The sequence below is a fragment of the Brassica rapa genome, chromosome A06, assembly GCF_000309985.2.
Source record: "Brassica rapa cultivar Chiifu-401-42 chromosome A06, CAAS_Brap_v3.01, whole genome shotgun sequence".
Lineage (NCBI taxonomy): Eukaryota > Viridiplantae > Streptophyta > Magnoliopsida > Brassicales > Brassicaceae > Brassica > Brassica rapa.
Window position 1 is genome coordinate 4,961,516 of NC_024800.2, and position 13,141 is coordinate 4,974,656.

At 29.4% G+C, this 13,141-nt stretch overlaps 2 protein-coding genes across 2 annotated transcripts; both read right to left on the reverse strand.

The window, feature by feature from the left end:
• Positions 1–451: 451 nt before the first annotated feature.
• LOC103871992 (glyoxylate/hydroxypyruvate reductase HPR3) lies at positions 452–2,121 on the reverse strand. Its single transcript, XM_009150333.3, has 2 exons — positions 1,451–2,121; positions 452–1,146 (listed from the first exon to the last, which is right to left on the reverse strand). The coding sequence occupies exons 1-2, from the start codon at positions 1,892–1,894 to the stop codon at positions 622–624; spliced, it is 969 nt and encodes a 322-aa protein (XP_009148581.1). The 5' UTR covers positions 1,895–2,121; the 3' UTR covers positions 452–621.
• Positions 2,122–3,560: 1,439 nt separating this feature from the next.
• On the reverse strand, positions 3,561–13,028 carry LOC103871993 (transcription factor bHLH55). The gene is made up of 3 exons (XM_009150334.2): positions 5,568–13,028; positions 4,986–5,378; positions 3,561–4,898 (listed from the first exon to the last, which is right to left on the reverse strand). Exons 1-3 carry the CDS (start codon positions 5,877–5,879, stop codon positions 4,815–4,817), a joined length of 789 nt encoding a protein of 262 aa, XP_009148582.1. The 5' UTR covers positions 5,880–13,028; the 3' UTR covers positions 3,561–4,814.
• Between the last annotated feature and the right edge of the window lie 113 nt (positions 13,029–13,141).

The window sequence follows — 13,141 nt, forward strand, 5'->3', positions numbered from 1 at the left end:
ATTCAAATGTTTTATTTTGTTTTTGTTTGTGGATCAAAATTTTATGAAAATGTCTAATAAATTATTTTATATACATGTTAAATTTGTAAATAATTATAATGGTGCATGTAATATATTTATATAGGTAAGAAGAAGAATTTGTTCAAAAAATAAGAAGAGTAACATGAATTGTGGGAGAGAATGAGACAAAAATGTAATTTATCTTGTTACATAAATATTTTGTGTATATTATTGATATTTATGAATGTTTATAATATTAATATGATAGAGATAAGTTAAAAGATTTATATTTAATTGATTGTGAATTTAATTTAGAAAATGTTTTATTAATTTTTAAAAAGACATGGAAAACATAAAATTAGGAGTAATTATTACTTCATTAATTCTGGAAAAGACAAAGATTACTTAAAAGTAGGTTCATTTAATTATTTCAATGGCACTAAGCTGTAAATATTGTGCAAGTTTAAGGGTTAGTTTCAATGTGTACTTCTCTTTTAATAGATTAGATAGGGGATTCACTGATTAATATTATATAAATACACTTTCGTTTTCTTAATCATATCGTTCAACAACTAATGATAGATTGATCATTAGCCTTCTTTGATCAAACCGGACGATCTCTCAACCCAATCGAACCGGGGAAACCAAAGGCTGGTTCGAGAAAAACGCCTTCAAGTTAGCTATCGCAACCTCGGCAACACTTTCCAAAGCCCCAGGCGTGGCCACAGCAGCATGCGGAGACAATACAACATTGTCCATACCAAACAACTCCTCAGGAACTTGCGGTTCTTTCTCAAACACATCTAAACCGGCACCACCAATCACACCTTCCACCAGACACTTCACCATCTCCTCCTCATCAATCAGCCCTCCCCTTCCCACATTAATGATAACCCCTTCCTTCCCAAGCGACTCCATCACTTCTCTGTTCACAACGTGCCTCGTTTGATCCGTCAGAGAGCAGCAGAGCACGAGGACGTCGTTGTCTGCTGCCAAGGAGAGAACGTCGGAGTAGTAACGGTATGGAATGCTCTGTTTCTGAGTTCTCGAGTTGTAAGAGATGATGCATCCAAAGGGTTCGAGTCTTTTGGCGATACGGGACCCGATGCTCCCTAATCCAATTATCCCAACTCGCTTTCCACTTACCTGCAACAACAACACAGATTCATTAAAATAAAATAAATAATATATAAAAAACACACACACAGATTCATAAAACAGAACCAGATTCATAAGATAGTTCTCGTCTTTATCTACAGATTCTCTGTACCCCACAACAATGTAACGCTTTGTCTGCAGAATCACGAGCCCCACCGTCTATAATTCACTTTAAAGTTCTCCAAAAAAAATTCAAGAATTCTTTTTTTTTTTGTTCATTAAAAAAAAAAAATCAAGAAAAGTCAATTCACTTTCAAGAAACAGAGAGATAGTTATGTTTTTGAGAATAAACCTTGATGCCTAGCTGGAACTGCCCCGGTTTCGACCAGTTACCAGACCGGACGTAACGATCACCGGCCGGAATACGACGGAGGACGCTCAACAGCAACCCGACGGCGCAATCCGCCACGTCATCGGAGAAGGCGTCGCCAGCGTTGGTGACGGCGATGCCGCGGCGCTTGCATTCGGCGAGGTCGACGTGATCGGTGCCGACGCTGGTGCAGACGAGAAGCTGGAGGGAAGGGAGGTGGGAGAGGAGCTCGGCGTCTATCTTGAGCCTGCCGATGTTGACGAAGGCTGTGACGGAGGCGGCGTGGCGGGAGAGGAAGAGGGGTAGTGGATCCGGTGAAAGGTGAGCGTTGAGAAGACGGAAGTTGCGGCTGAGGTGGTCGTCCATGTAAGCTAGAGTAGGTGGGCGGTGAACGAGGACGAGCGGAGATTCTGAAGATTCCTCCATGTGACTTGAGAAGACAATATGTATGGTCGCTCTGTTTTATAGTACTCACCAAACTATTATTCGTCTGGTTATGGCATGATAAGGAGCACTCTCGTCCGTTACATATACTCTAAAGTTTAATATTTTGATATTTATTATTTTTATACAGAAAAGAAAACTAAACATTTTATAAACAAGACACTTGTTAAAGAGAATATCTAAAAAAAACTCTCGTACTCGGTACTCCCATTAGTGAAATACTTATTAAAACTCTCATAGTGGTTATTTAAGAATAAGATTAAGTTAAAAACTTGTTAAACAAAAGTTGCAGATACGTATTAAAATTGTGGAGATACTCTAAATTGTTTTCAGTTTCGTGATTACATTTCATAAAACTCTTGATATATGGAGAAGAATTAATAAGACATTCTAACCAATTGTTGGTGAAAAAAAGAAGACATTCTAACAACCACCACAAGTTTCAGTCTTTTTGTTTTTAGGGAAAGTTCAGTTCATGAACGGTTCTTATTGTTTTGTAACGTTTGAGAAAGGTTAAGAAAGCTATTTTGAATTTGGATAAGGTTTTAGATCATTATAATAACTTGCAATGGATTGTTATTTAATTTATTTTTCTTTCTGAAATTTATTTATTAAAATTTATGGTATGGTTTAAACTATAAGTTACTTTCTCATAAACGAAAACAAATCTCATGCAACGCTAACTTGGTTGCGAAGAACGTTGGTGTAGATCATGATGGTCTCCCTTCACTTTTACGGTTAGAGCTGACCTTGAATACAAGCAAATTAAACATGGAAATGGGATCTTAAATCATATTAAGAATTTTAGGGGACAACTATCTTAAGACCATCTCCAATGGATTACTCTATTTTTTACTTTAAAATAGAGTAATTCTATAATAGAGTTTGAGTTTACTCCAATGGTACTCTATTTTAAAGTAAAAAATAGAGTGATGAACAAAAAAAACAAATAACTTTATATTTGGAGTAAACCTATTTTTCACTCTATGATAGAGTAAGAAATGGAGTACCATTGGAATATTGTTTACTCTAAACTTTATTTTATAATGAAAAATAGAGTGGAGTTGGAAATGCTCTAAAGAATGTCATTTTTCCAAAATTCTTTTTCCTTTACAGTTTTTAGATTTTTTTAAAAAAATTAACAATTGTGGGCTTAAAATATTTTTGGTTTGAGGCCCCTTAATTTCATAGCCGGCTCTGCTATAGGTGGTCATGTGTTTCCATATGTCATGTTTTCGTTTTTTTTTTTTATCAAAATGTCATGTTTTCGTTTTTGTCTCAATTATACAATCTTTTTGAAATATGACCCAAAAGTAACGCTTAACATTTTCAATACTTAAACATTAAGAGATACTAGACCTTGACCGGGCGGGTATTTATTTATGTTTCTAATTTTTTTATATTAAATGATATCTTTGCAATATTTAAACATAAATTTAGATTAAAAATAAATCTTTGCAGTTATATAAAAATTAAAATTAAAAGTTTAATAAAATATTTTAATATAGATTAATTGTTTCCAATTCCAAAATCTTAGCATCCCTTAAAAGCAAATAAAATAAATTTATAAATACATAAACTATATAAACATATTTGAAACTATAATTTCTATTAAAATAAATTTGTAAAATAAAACTAATTCTTGCGCTATTGTTATTTATTTATTGAGTTTGACACGTAACCGTATAAATATTTACTTTCACTTTCATTTTTTTTATTTGTACTAATGGTATAATATATATATATATATATATATATAAATTTAAATATATTACATAATTTTTAATACTATATTTTAAAACATAATAATTTTAATTATTATTTTTAATAATTATATTTTGTGATTTTAATTGATTATATCACAGTGCATCATATAAACAAATGTAATATTTATAACTAATTAGACTTGTGAAAGCATTATATTAATAATTTATGAATAAATTATTTTATATTTTATTTATATGTTATATAAATTGATTATGATGTGTGCTTTTTTTATTTTTTTATTTATTACTAATAAATATTAAAAAAATATGTAATATGTTAATACGAAATCTATTAGGAAATATATTGGGAAATCTATTTCGGTTAAGATTCAATTAAAAAATCTATTATTTAAATCAGGAAAATACATTAAATAAGCAGACCCGTAAACATTCGGAAATTATCCTAGGGTATTTCTCTTTTGTTTATGGTATGTTTTGATTTGAACCAAATATATAGGGAAGTCTAAGATTTGCAAGATTTTTGATCGTTTGTGAATTTTGTTTCCAATGAAGATTTTTAATATATTTTTGTTTTGGAATTCCATTTATAAAAGTAGTAGATGTTCAGTGGTGATGAAATAAAGTAAATTAGATGTAAGACAATATGCAAATTCGATAGTTGCTATGAGCAAATCTTTAAGAATGTTGTGAATTATTCATAAAGTTTACACTGTTTTCAATCACGATATCACCTTATTGAAATCAATCTTTATAATGATTTGGGCTTGTACAAAACTTATCTAAAAATAATATGATAATAACTGATATGGTGGCAAAGGAAATTTTTGTATACGTGCAAAAAAAGTAACATATCCATATAATATTTTGTTCACTTCAATCTCGGTTGTTTGAGTTATTTTAGGAAATATGAGTATTTGTGTAAAAGACAGCATTTATTAATGCTAAACTAATTAAATTTTCAGTGGCATTTGGTTGTAAATAATATGCAACTCTAAGGAATAATCTATATGTGTACTTCTGTTTTAATAAAGTAGATTTTGACCCAAAAAAAACATTAAGAGATATTTATTTAAAATAAACAACAAGTCTCTAATTTTATATGATTTTGAAAATACATAATTCAAGACATATAATTTGCATATCATCACAAATCCTTCTTCTGATTGAAGACAGCTCTAAAAATTAAAGCACGATGTCCCCATGTTTTTGATTATCTTTTCTTGAAGCTCTGAGAAGTTAATCTCTATTCCTTTCTCAACCTGCAGAATTTTCAAAACTTTCCTAAAAATTAATATTTGTTCATTTTCACTTCATAATTTAATGAAAATAGAATACCACAAGATTACCTCAGAGACAATGGTGTGTATGATTCTTAGATGCAGTCTAGTTGAGATGCAACTAACAACATTAAAACTTTGTTCTTGAACCAGAAGCTGAAGAACCCTTGAGAGACAAGATTCGTGTCTGAAACAGCAACTTACTACTATCTCGATACCGACCAAACAAGTCCTCACCTTAACATCGATATGTGTGTCTCCAACACAAGAACAATATGATGATAGTGATGATGACGAACACGATGCTGCTAATGATCTTATAGGACAATATCCTGCTGGAGGTGAATGAGTAATAGATCTCTTGATTCGATCTCTTTTCTCGCTGACCTCTTTGATCTTCTTTTCTAAGTCTTTGATGTAATTCACAGCTTCGTGAACGTGATCTGATGAAGAACGCTTACCCTATTTATGTATCACCAATTAGTTTAATGCCCTATCATCTATATATGTTTTAAATTAACTTTTCAAACGCTAATTCAGAGATTACATATAGGATATTTTGTATATGTATATATATAATATTTACTACTAAGGATCTAGGTAACTAATACTTAATATAGACGCTAATTAAGAATGATAAAATGTATTTACCTTAACATATTGAACTGGCAATATATATCGTAGGTGCTTGAAAAGAGACGTGACTTCTTGCCTTCTTTGTCTCTCAATCTCTCTATGTTTGGCTCTCTTGTTCTTCGGCTCAACATCTTCTTTTGGGATTTCATCTGTCACGGTCGTCTCACGGATCCTTTGTCTTCCGTCGTTTTCAGTATGAATGATCGGATTTGTTGGATTAGGATCTTGGAATGATATTAACGTTGAAGGAGTTAACAAACTCGAGAAATCCAATTCATTTTCATACGCAAAATCTACTGTGAACGATGAAGAAGATGGAAAAGCCATAGGATAATGCCTTTCTTTGTCTTGTTGGTGGTTGTGGGAATTGTTTTGGTAATAAGAGAATCTTTTTGTTCAAAAAAAAAAGAATCTTTGGATGCTATGAGTTGTTTGTTTTAATAAAAAACAAAAGGTTATGCTGAATCTGGGTAGCAATGCAGTGTCATTTATACTAACCAATATTTTTCTTTTCAAGTATATGATTTTTTTTTCTTTCTTCTTTGGTGAGACAGATGTGACGGCAGATTTGTAACCTCAAAAGAATTTAACGTTATAATCTCTAAAAGATACGAATGTGTGGTCATACGTAGGTGGTAGGCCTAGTCCTACGAGTGAGTGGGTGTTATACTATTTATTTATTTGTCAAGAAGTGGGTGATAGATACTAATTAAAAGATTTGTTTTATCAGGGAAAGAGTTTTACAAGATTAAACTTGAGCTGCTCATTTAGCGGCTATCAGTTTAGTTATTTTACGTTAGGAACATACGTTTTTTTCTTTTTTTATTGCTATTAGGAACATACGTTTAAAATGTGACAAGCATATCTCTGTGTTTCGTGAATTGATGAATGTTTTAATTTCCAATAAGAATAAAAAATTCGAACAGACGAGCCCAATTGTTTTTTATTATAAAAAGATCCAGATTAATTTTCAAAAAAAAAAATGCAGTTCACATATACATTTTCTTTTCGGATATTCAAATGAACTCTAAACAATGGAACTATACGAGCAATATAATGGAGTGTTTTTTTTTTAATTCAGATTGCTTAGCAAACCAAAGTTCGTCTACCACTAAACCAACACGAAGAATCCAATTGTTTCAGTTAAGTTTTCTGTTTACTATTTAGTAAAATTTACATTGTAAATCAAACATTGCATTTTATATAAGTATAGATATGTTTTTTTTTTTTTTTTTTTTTGATTAACCTGGGGGTATCCCAGGCCCATGGAGAGGCCCAGACTAATCCCCAAGGGGAGGTGCAGCCCACGGATAGACCCTCTCTCCGGGTATTCAAATGGGCCCTAAAGCATGGGCCCATATCCGTGTTGGGTGACTAGGATAATTGTGACTTAGTTTCGCGCGGCAGGTGGATCGAACCTGAAACATGTTGGTGTCTCAGCCCCGTCTCCTTACCACTCGACCACAGTCACCCGGTCGAGTATAGATATGTTGATACAAGCTAAATCATAATTCGTTTATGATCTACATTTTGTTGGATTAAATAAAAGAAATCGTGTACCCATGTTATGTGATAGATGAACATATCTTGGTATGATCCTATTCCTATCGCCCAAAACGTTACATTCCCGACCAAAATGTTTGTAAAAAAAATTTAGGCCACTATACGAAAGATATCATAGTTTAGCCAATGAAGATACGTGCAAGATATCATATTATATTATTTTCAAAAAAAAAAAAAAAAAAAGATATCATATTATATCCCAGATTAAAGACTAGATGAACCGAGGGCGAGTGTATTATAAGGTTAGTCAAGAAAACTGTAACCAAATCTTTCAATCGATTTGGTATTCATAGTACTTTTTCAATATTCATACTCCTTCTATTTCATAATATGATGTTTTACTTTTGTGCACAAAGATTAAGACAAGTTGCATTTAAAAAAAATATAAAGATATAATTTTAAAATCATTTAACCAATTACAAAAAAAAGTTCAAAATTTAATTGACTGAATAGTTTTCAATAAAGTTAAAATTAACATTAAACCTCAAAACTTCATGTAAATTGAAACAAAATACTCATTCTAAAATATTATTTATATTGAAACAAAGGGATTAGTATTTTCCACGTTACGTGTATGATAAACAAGTTTCTGTCGCTTACTAGATACCAAGGATGCCGAAATATATTGTTTATATCTTAGGCCGCCCAGTAACATTTTAATCATATACCTATATTTTATATTCTGCGGTACTATTTTCACACACAAAAATTTGGTATTTGGTGATTTATGTCAATTTCATGCAAAAGGTTAAATAGTATTTATACCAAGTAGTACATAGAAAACGAAATACGTCATTTTCTAGTCATGATGCCATATATAGCATCTAAACAAAAGATTCCTAACATCGATCACACCTTTTTCAGGGAGTCACGATATTAGATCTCTAATCATGATCACTTGATACATCCGTAGCATAACGTAACTGTTTATTGTTGTATAAATCACTGAAAGTTATACCATAAGATAAACTTAAATTCGGCGAAGAGATGGAATTTGGTCATCATTGTTCAAATATTAAAGCGCATAGATATCGAAAATCGCTAATGAAAAGTTGATTTATCACCTTTCAAGTGTTTACCATGTGAATTTCCATAGTATTTTTCTGTCTAAACCTATCTCAAATTTCAACTACGATTTTCTCTTTTAATTTTTGCTCTGTCATGTCTTTTATATATATATATATATATTAATTTTAATTATCCCAAAAATGGGGGTCGAAAAGTACAGTCCTATGATGGAGAAACGTCCGCAACCTAGATACAGTGGCTAAGACAAAACGAAAACAAGCATTGCACAGCACAAAATCATCTTGTCTTACAAGTTCAGCATTTTCTAATTTACATAATTGCATGAACAACTAGGGCTGCAAAAAGTTACATTAATTGCATCAAATGTGGGAGCTAATGAGAGTCATTAAAGACCCTCGTCCATTTATCACCGATGTCAAGATTTTATAAAATTTCTGTTAAAAAACTATTGATAATAGTTTGGTAATGTTTCCAATTTCCATGCATTAAATTAAACTGATTTGGTATGCGATGACGTAATTAATCCTCAAACCGAGATCGTTTCCATTCTTTTTTTTTTTTGTGACATCGAAAAATCGAAAACTCTATATCTTATTAAGTAACTACCAAAAAGTTACCCTCATGAACCATCCAGCTTGGAAATTGAGAGTTTACATGGAAAAAAACAAGACCTCGAGACCGAACAGCAAACACTATCTTGAAATGACGAATCTTTATCACTTTGGATAAGCACTTTGAAAAACCTGTCGACTGTATAATGTATTCGGAGGTTCGTTTTTTATGACTCAAGTTTAATTCCAGAGATTATGAGACACATGTATCTATAAAAAGTGAAGAAAACATGCATTTCATATATATGATCAGTTCTTAATATTTTGGTTTTGGATTCTTAAGAAGGTGTTAATTTTTCTTCATAATTTTATTTTACTCTTCAAGACAATTTGTAGGTTGACATCTCATTTTACCGCAAATATTTTATATCTAAAACCAACTAATCACTATAGCTTTCAGGCCAAGTACATAACATTTAATGGTTTTAAATAATACAATAAACTCCTTAATCACAAATTTCTCAAGTATAGTGGAGATTAAGAACGATATAATATTTTCCAATTATTCATACAAGTTGCAATATGATTGCCAAGGATGACATGGACACTCGGAAGATATTAAATGATTTTTTTTCTTGCAATAATTGCTGGATTTAGTGAGTTAAGGGGGGACTGGGGTCAAAATTAGGTCTGACATTTCGATCTTTATAGAGATGCGGTCCATATGATCTTTTTCCATATTAGTACATTATTGTGTGTATATGATTCAACGTGGTGATGACTGATCACACCATGTTAGCAGTTATTACGAACATCACCATTCACCAAAAGGTCATGTGTGATCTGTGTATAAATAAAAGTGTAAACATGAATGAAGAAGTGACAGTTTTCTCATGCTTCTTTGATTTATATTCTCTTAATTTTCTTTGTTTTATTGTAACATAAAAAACAAAAATCTTTTTTTTTTGAACAAAGAAAGCAAAAATCATCCAATCTCATTTCGTTTATTAAGTTTAAATTCAAGTCAATTTCTACAATATTATTTTAGAATTCAGTTTCCTACATGTTGTATTCATGTTAATTCTTATAACAGTTAATTACAGCGGCACCGTTAATGAATCAAATATATATATAATTTTCATTATTTAAAATATATTTTGTTTTATTTTTTCTTACAACAGTTAATTACAGCGGTACCTTTAATAATATTATAAAACTCTATTTTGTTTTCTTTTTCCTTCTTTATCTAGGTTTTCATTTTCTTTGTTTTTTTTAAAGAAAACCTTATAATAAAGAACATTTATAAAATTTAAAAACAAAAATAGATTCTATATATAATGTGATTCATAAAAAAAGAAAATTCACAAAATAATCTTGATTATAAAGTAAAGAAACAATCATCCTTTTAAAATATAAAATTCACAACATAATATATATATTTTATAAGTAAGAAGTATTTTTAAAAATCAATCTATTTCTAAAATTACAACAAGAAATAATTAAATTACATAAACTAAGATATCTTAATGAATGAAAATTTTTCTTTCTTTTTTTTATTGAAGAAATCTTTTACAAGAATTCCAAATAACATATATAATAAGAAAACATTTATAAACTTGTATAGGAAATATTATATATATATATATATAATGTGATTTATTAAAAAAAGAGATTTACAAAATTAATCTTGATATTAAAGTAAAGAAATAATCTTCCATTTTAAAATTTATCAGTTATATTTGTATGCAGAATCATACTGATCATCACTTTTTTTCAAAACAAATATTTTTGAAAATTAACATATGCCATATTATTTTAAAAATTAAAAATATACGTACACATCTAAGATGATGAACAAAACTAATACAATGAATACAATTAACTATATTTGGCAAAATGAGATTAAAAATAGTTGTACTTTAATTTAAACAATATATGTAACACAATAAACCCAAAAAATGAGAAATTGGATCAATACAATTCTTTTGTCTAAAATAAAAATTTAACTAAGAACAATAAATTATTATTTATAGTATTATTTTCAATACATGGATATTATAGAACGACTCAACATATCAATACATAAATATAAAATTCTTAAATAATATTATAGAGATATTAACCAACTATTTCAATTAAGTTCTTTTGTACAAAATATATATATCCATGAGGTTTCAAGAGACTGTTGTTGTTATATTCATTTATGTAACATTGAATCGATCAACACTTTAGTTATTTTTACTATTTGATTCTCAAAACAACATATATTAAATTATACATAATTTTACTAAAAATATTTACAATATAATAAAATAATCAAATTAAATGAAAATAAAAATAATCAAATTTTTAATCAATAGAACAAAAATAAATCATACATATTAATTACAATTTAATTAAAAATATATTTAAAATTAAAATAAATTATTAATTAATTTTTATAATATATTTAATTTTTAAATATTTATATTCGTGTATGAGCACGAAAAAATCACCTAATATTTTATCAACCTTAATAAAATTAAATCCCAAAATAGTGGGAGTAAATTTAAAAAAAAACGTATACTGTGAACTAGACACTTTTTTATAGTTCCAGAGCAACCTAGTTAGTGAAAAACAAACACATTAAACTTCGGTATGTTTCTCAAAATCTAGTTAGTTCAATAGTTTGATTTAAGATTTATTATTATTCTTACACTATCAAAAATTTTGATTTTAAATTTTAGAAAAACATATTTATTAACAATTATGCATATTATCAAAAAGTTTATAAGAAATTTCATCATGGTATATAAATTAATTGGTCATACTTAAATTTTTATAAGACGGTTCAAATTAGTTAAATAAAAATTCTTCATAAATAATATATTTACTAGGTGTTTTGTTTGCACATGTGCATTTTTATAATTATCTATAAATATATACATTGCAAATTAAAAACATTTATGACAAACTATTGTTTTTGTTTTCATATGAAAATTTCAAATATATATTATAAATATTTTTTAAAAAAATCTTTGTATATTGTGTTCATTTTAAATAAATAAACCTTGAAACCCTCCAAAAGCAATTGTTTGAAATACCATAAGTTTGTTACCACTTTTCAAAAATACACTCATTCAAAAATACTATAACATTTGGGTTTAGTGTTTAGTGAATAATTTTTAGGGATTAGTATTTAGGGAGTGGGATCGAATTTATAAACTTTTATAAAAAAAAGTTATAAATTATTCTTAAATATTTATAAATGATTTAGGAAAATAGTTGGAGAATTTTCATGTTGACTATTTTCTTAGTACCATTATTCATGTTGGCCACCACTAAAGAGATATTTTTTAAAAAAAAAAATTTTCATTAAGTGACAAGAGACTCTTATACACTTGTTCTCTATATATATAATAAAAATTTATTTTTTTAAAAAATTATAAATTATTTTAAAATTATTTTTTCGAATTTACTTTTTTCCAAATTTATTTTTGAAAAAAAAAATTATTTTCAAAGTTTTTCATTAAAAAATTATATTTTTAAAGAATTTATTTATATATTTATTGTAATTTCTTTTTTAAAAAGCTTGTATACTTAATTTTTTTTTTTTAATTAATTGTAACCAATTAGAAGCAGAATAACAAAATAAATAATTTTTTTTTAAGCGTCCTAAAGAAGGAAAAAAAAAGTTCGCCGACGGCGATGAAACGGGATATCTAGGGTTCTATGATTTTGCGAAGATGGAAGCCGGGGATTGGAGTAGGAGTTTGGTTCGGTTTGTTCGGGCATGATCAAGATCTTGATATGGCATATCATGACGGTATCTCGGGTCGATTGAGAATCGACTTAGGTTTCAGAAAGGGGATCTGCGGAATTTTAAGGAAAGTAAAGATTTGGATCGAGGGACAATGGATCTCGATTATCATTACGATGGAGTCATCAGTCAACACAGGGTGGATAATGGTTTGCGATTCTTTAGTCTCCTGCTCTTATTTAATTAGGAGTGATCTCTATTATCAATGGTTGATTTGGGTTTTACGGTGTTTTGAGAAAGTAAGATTGGCTGAGATCAATTTACAGGGATACGGGATCGTGGGATTTTATTATAGGAATAAGAAAATGGAAAATTGGAAACGATATAAGAAGATGACAGGAACCTTTCTTTGGGATATCATTCCTCTTTCATCTTCTTATATCAAAGATCTTAAGTCGATTACTTGTGGTGTTATCAGGATGCAGAGTAACTTGTTGAGCCACGGTGAGGAGCAGAAGAACGGTGAGGGTAAGCGTAAGAGATTGAAGATCTCCGTGGCGCATTTTGACAACTCTGCTCTCATCAGGACCTATTCCAAAACCCTGATTGGAAGGTGTATGAACCCCGTGGAGCAACAGATGAGTGCATTGTTCACAAATCTACCAAAGATTTGGAAATTGGAGGAAAGGGTTACGGGCAGTGACTTG

Excerpts from the sequence above, each read along its gene's own strand:
- LOC103871992 (XM_009150333.3), bottom strand. The coding sequence starts at position 1,894 with ATGGAGGAATCTTCAGAATCTCCGCTCGTCCTCGTTCACCGCCCACCT. Across the intron at positions 1,147-1,450 it reads AGTTCCAGCTAGGCATCAAG|GTAAGTGGAAAGCGAGTTGG; the intron begins GTTTATTCTCAA and ends TTGTTGTTGCAG.
- LOC103871993 (XM_009150334.2), bottom strand. The coding sequence starts at position 5,879 with ATGGCTTTTCCATCTTCTTCATCGTTCACAGTAGATTTTGCGTATGAA. Across the intron at positions 5,379-5,567 it reads TGCCAGTTCAATATGTTAAG|GGTAAGCGTTCTTCATCAGA; the intron begins GTAAATACATTT and ends ATACATAAATAG. Across the intron at positions 4,899-4,985 it reads TACACACCATTGTCTCTGAG|GTTGAGAAAGGAATAGAGAT; the intron begins GTAATCTTGTGG and ends AAAATTCTGCAG.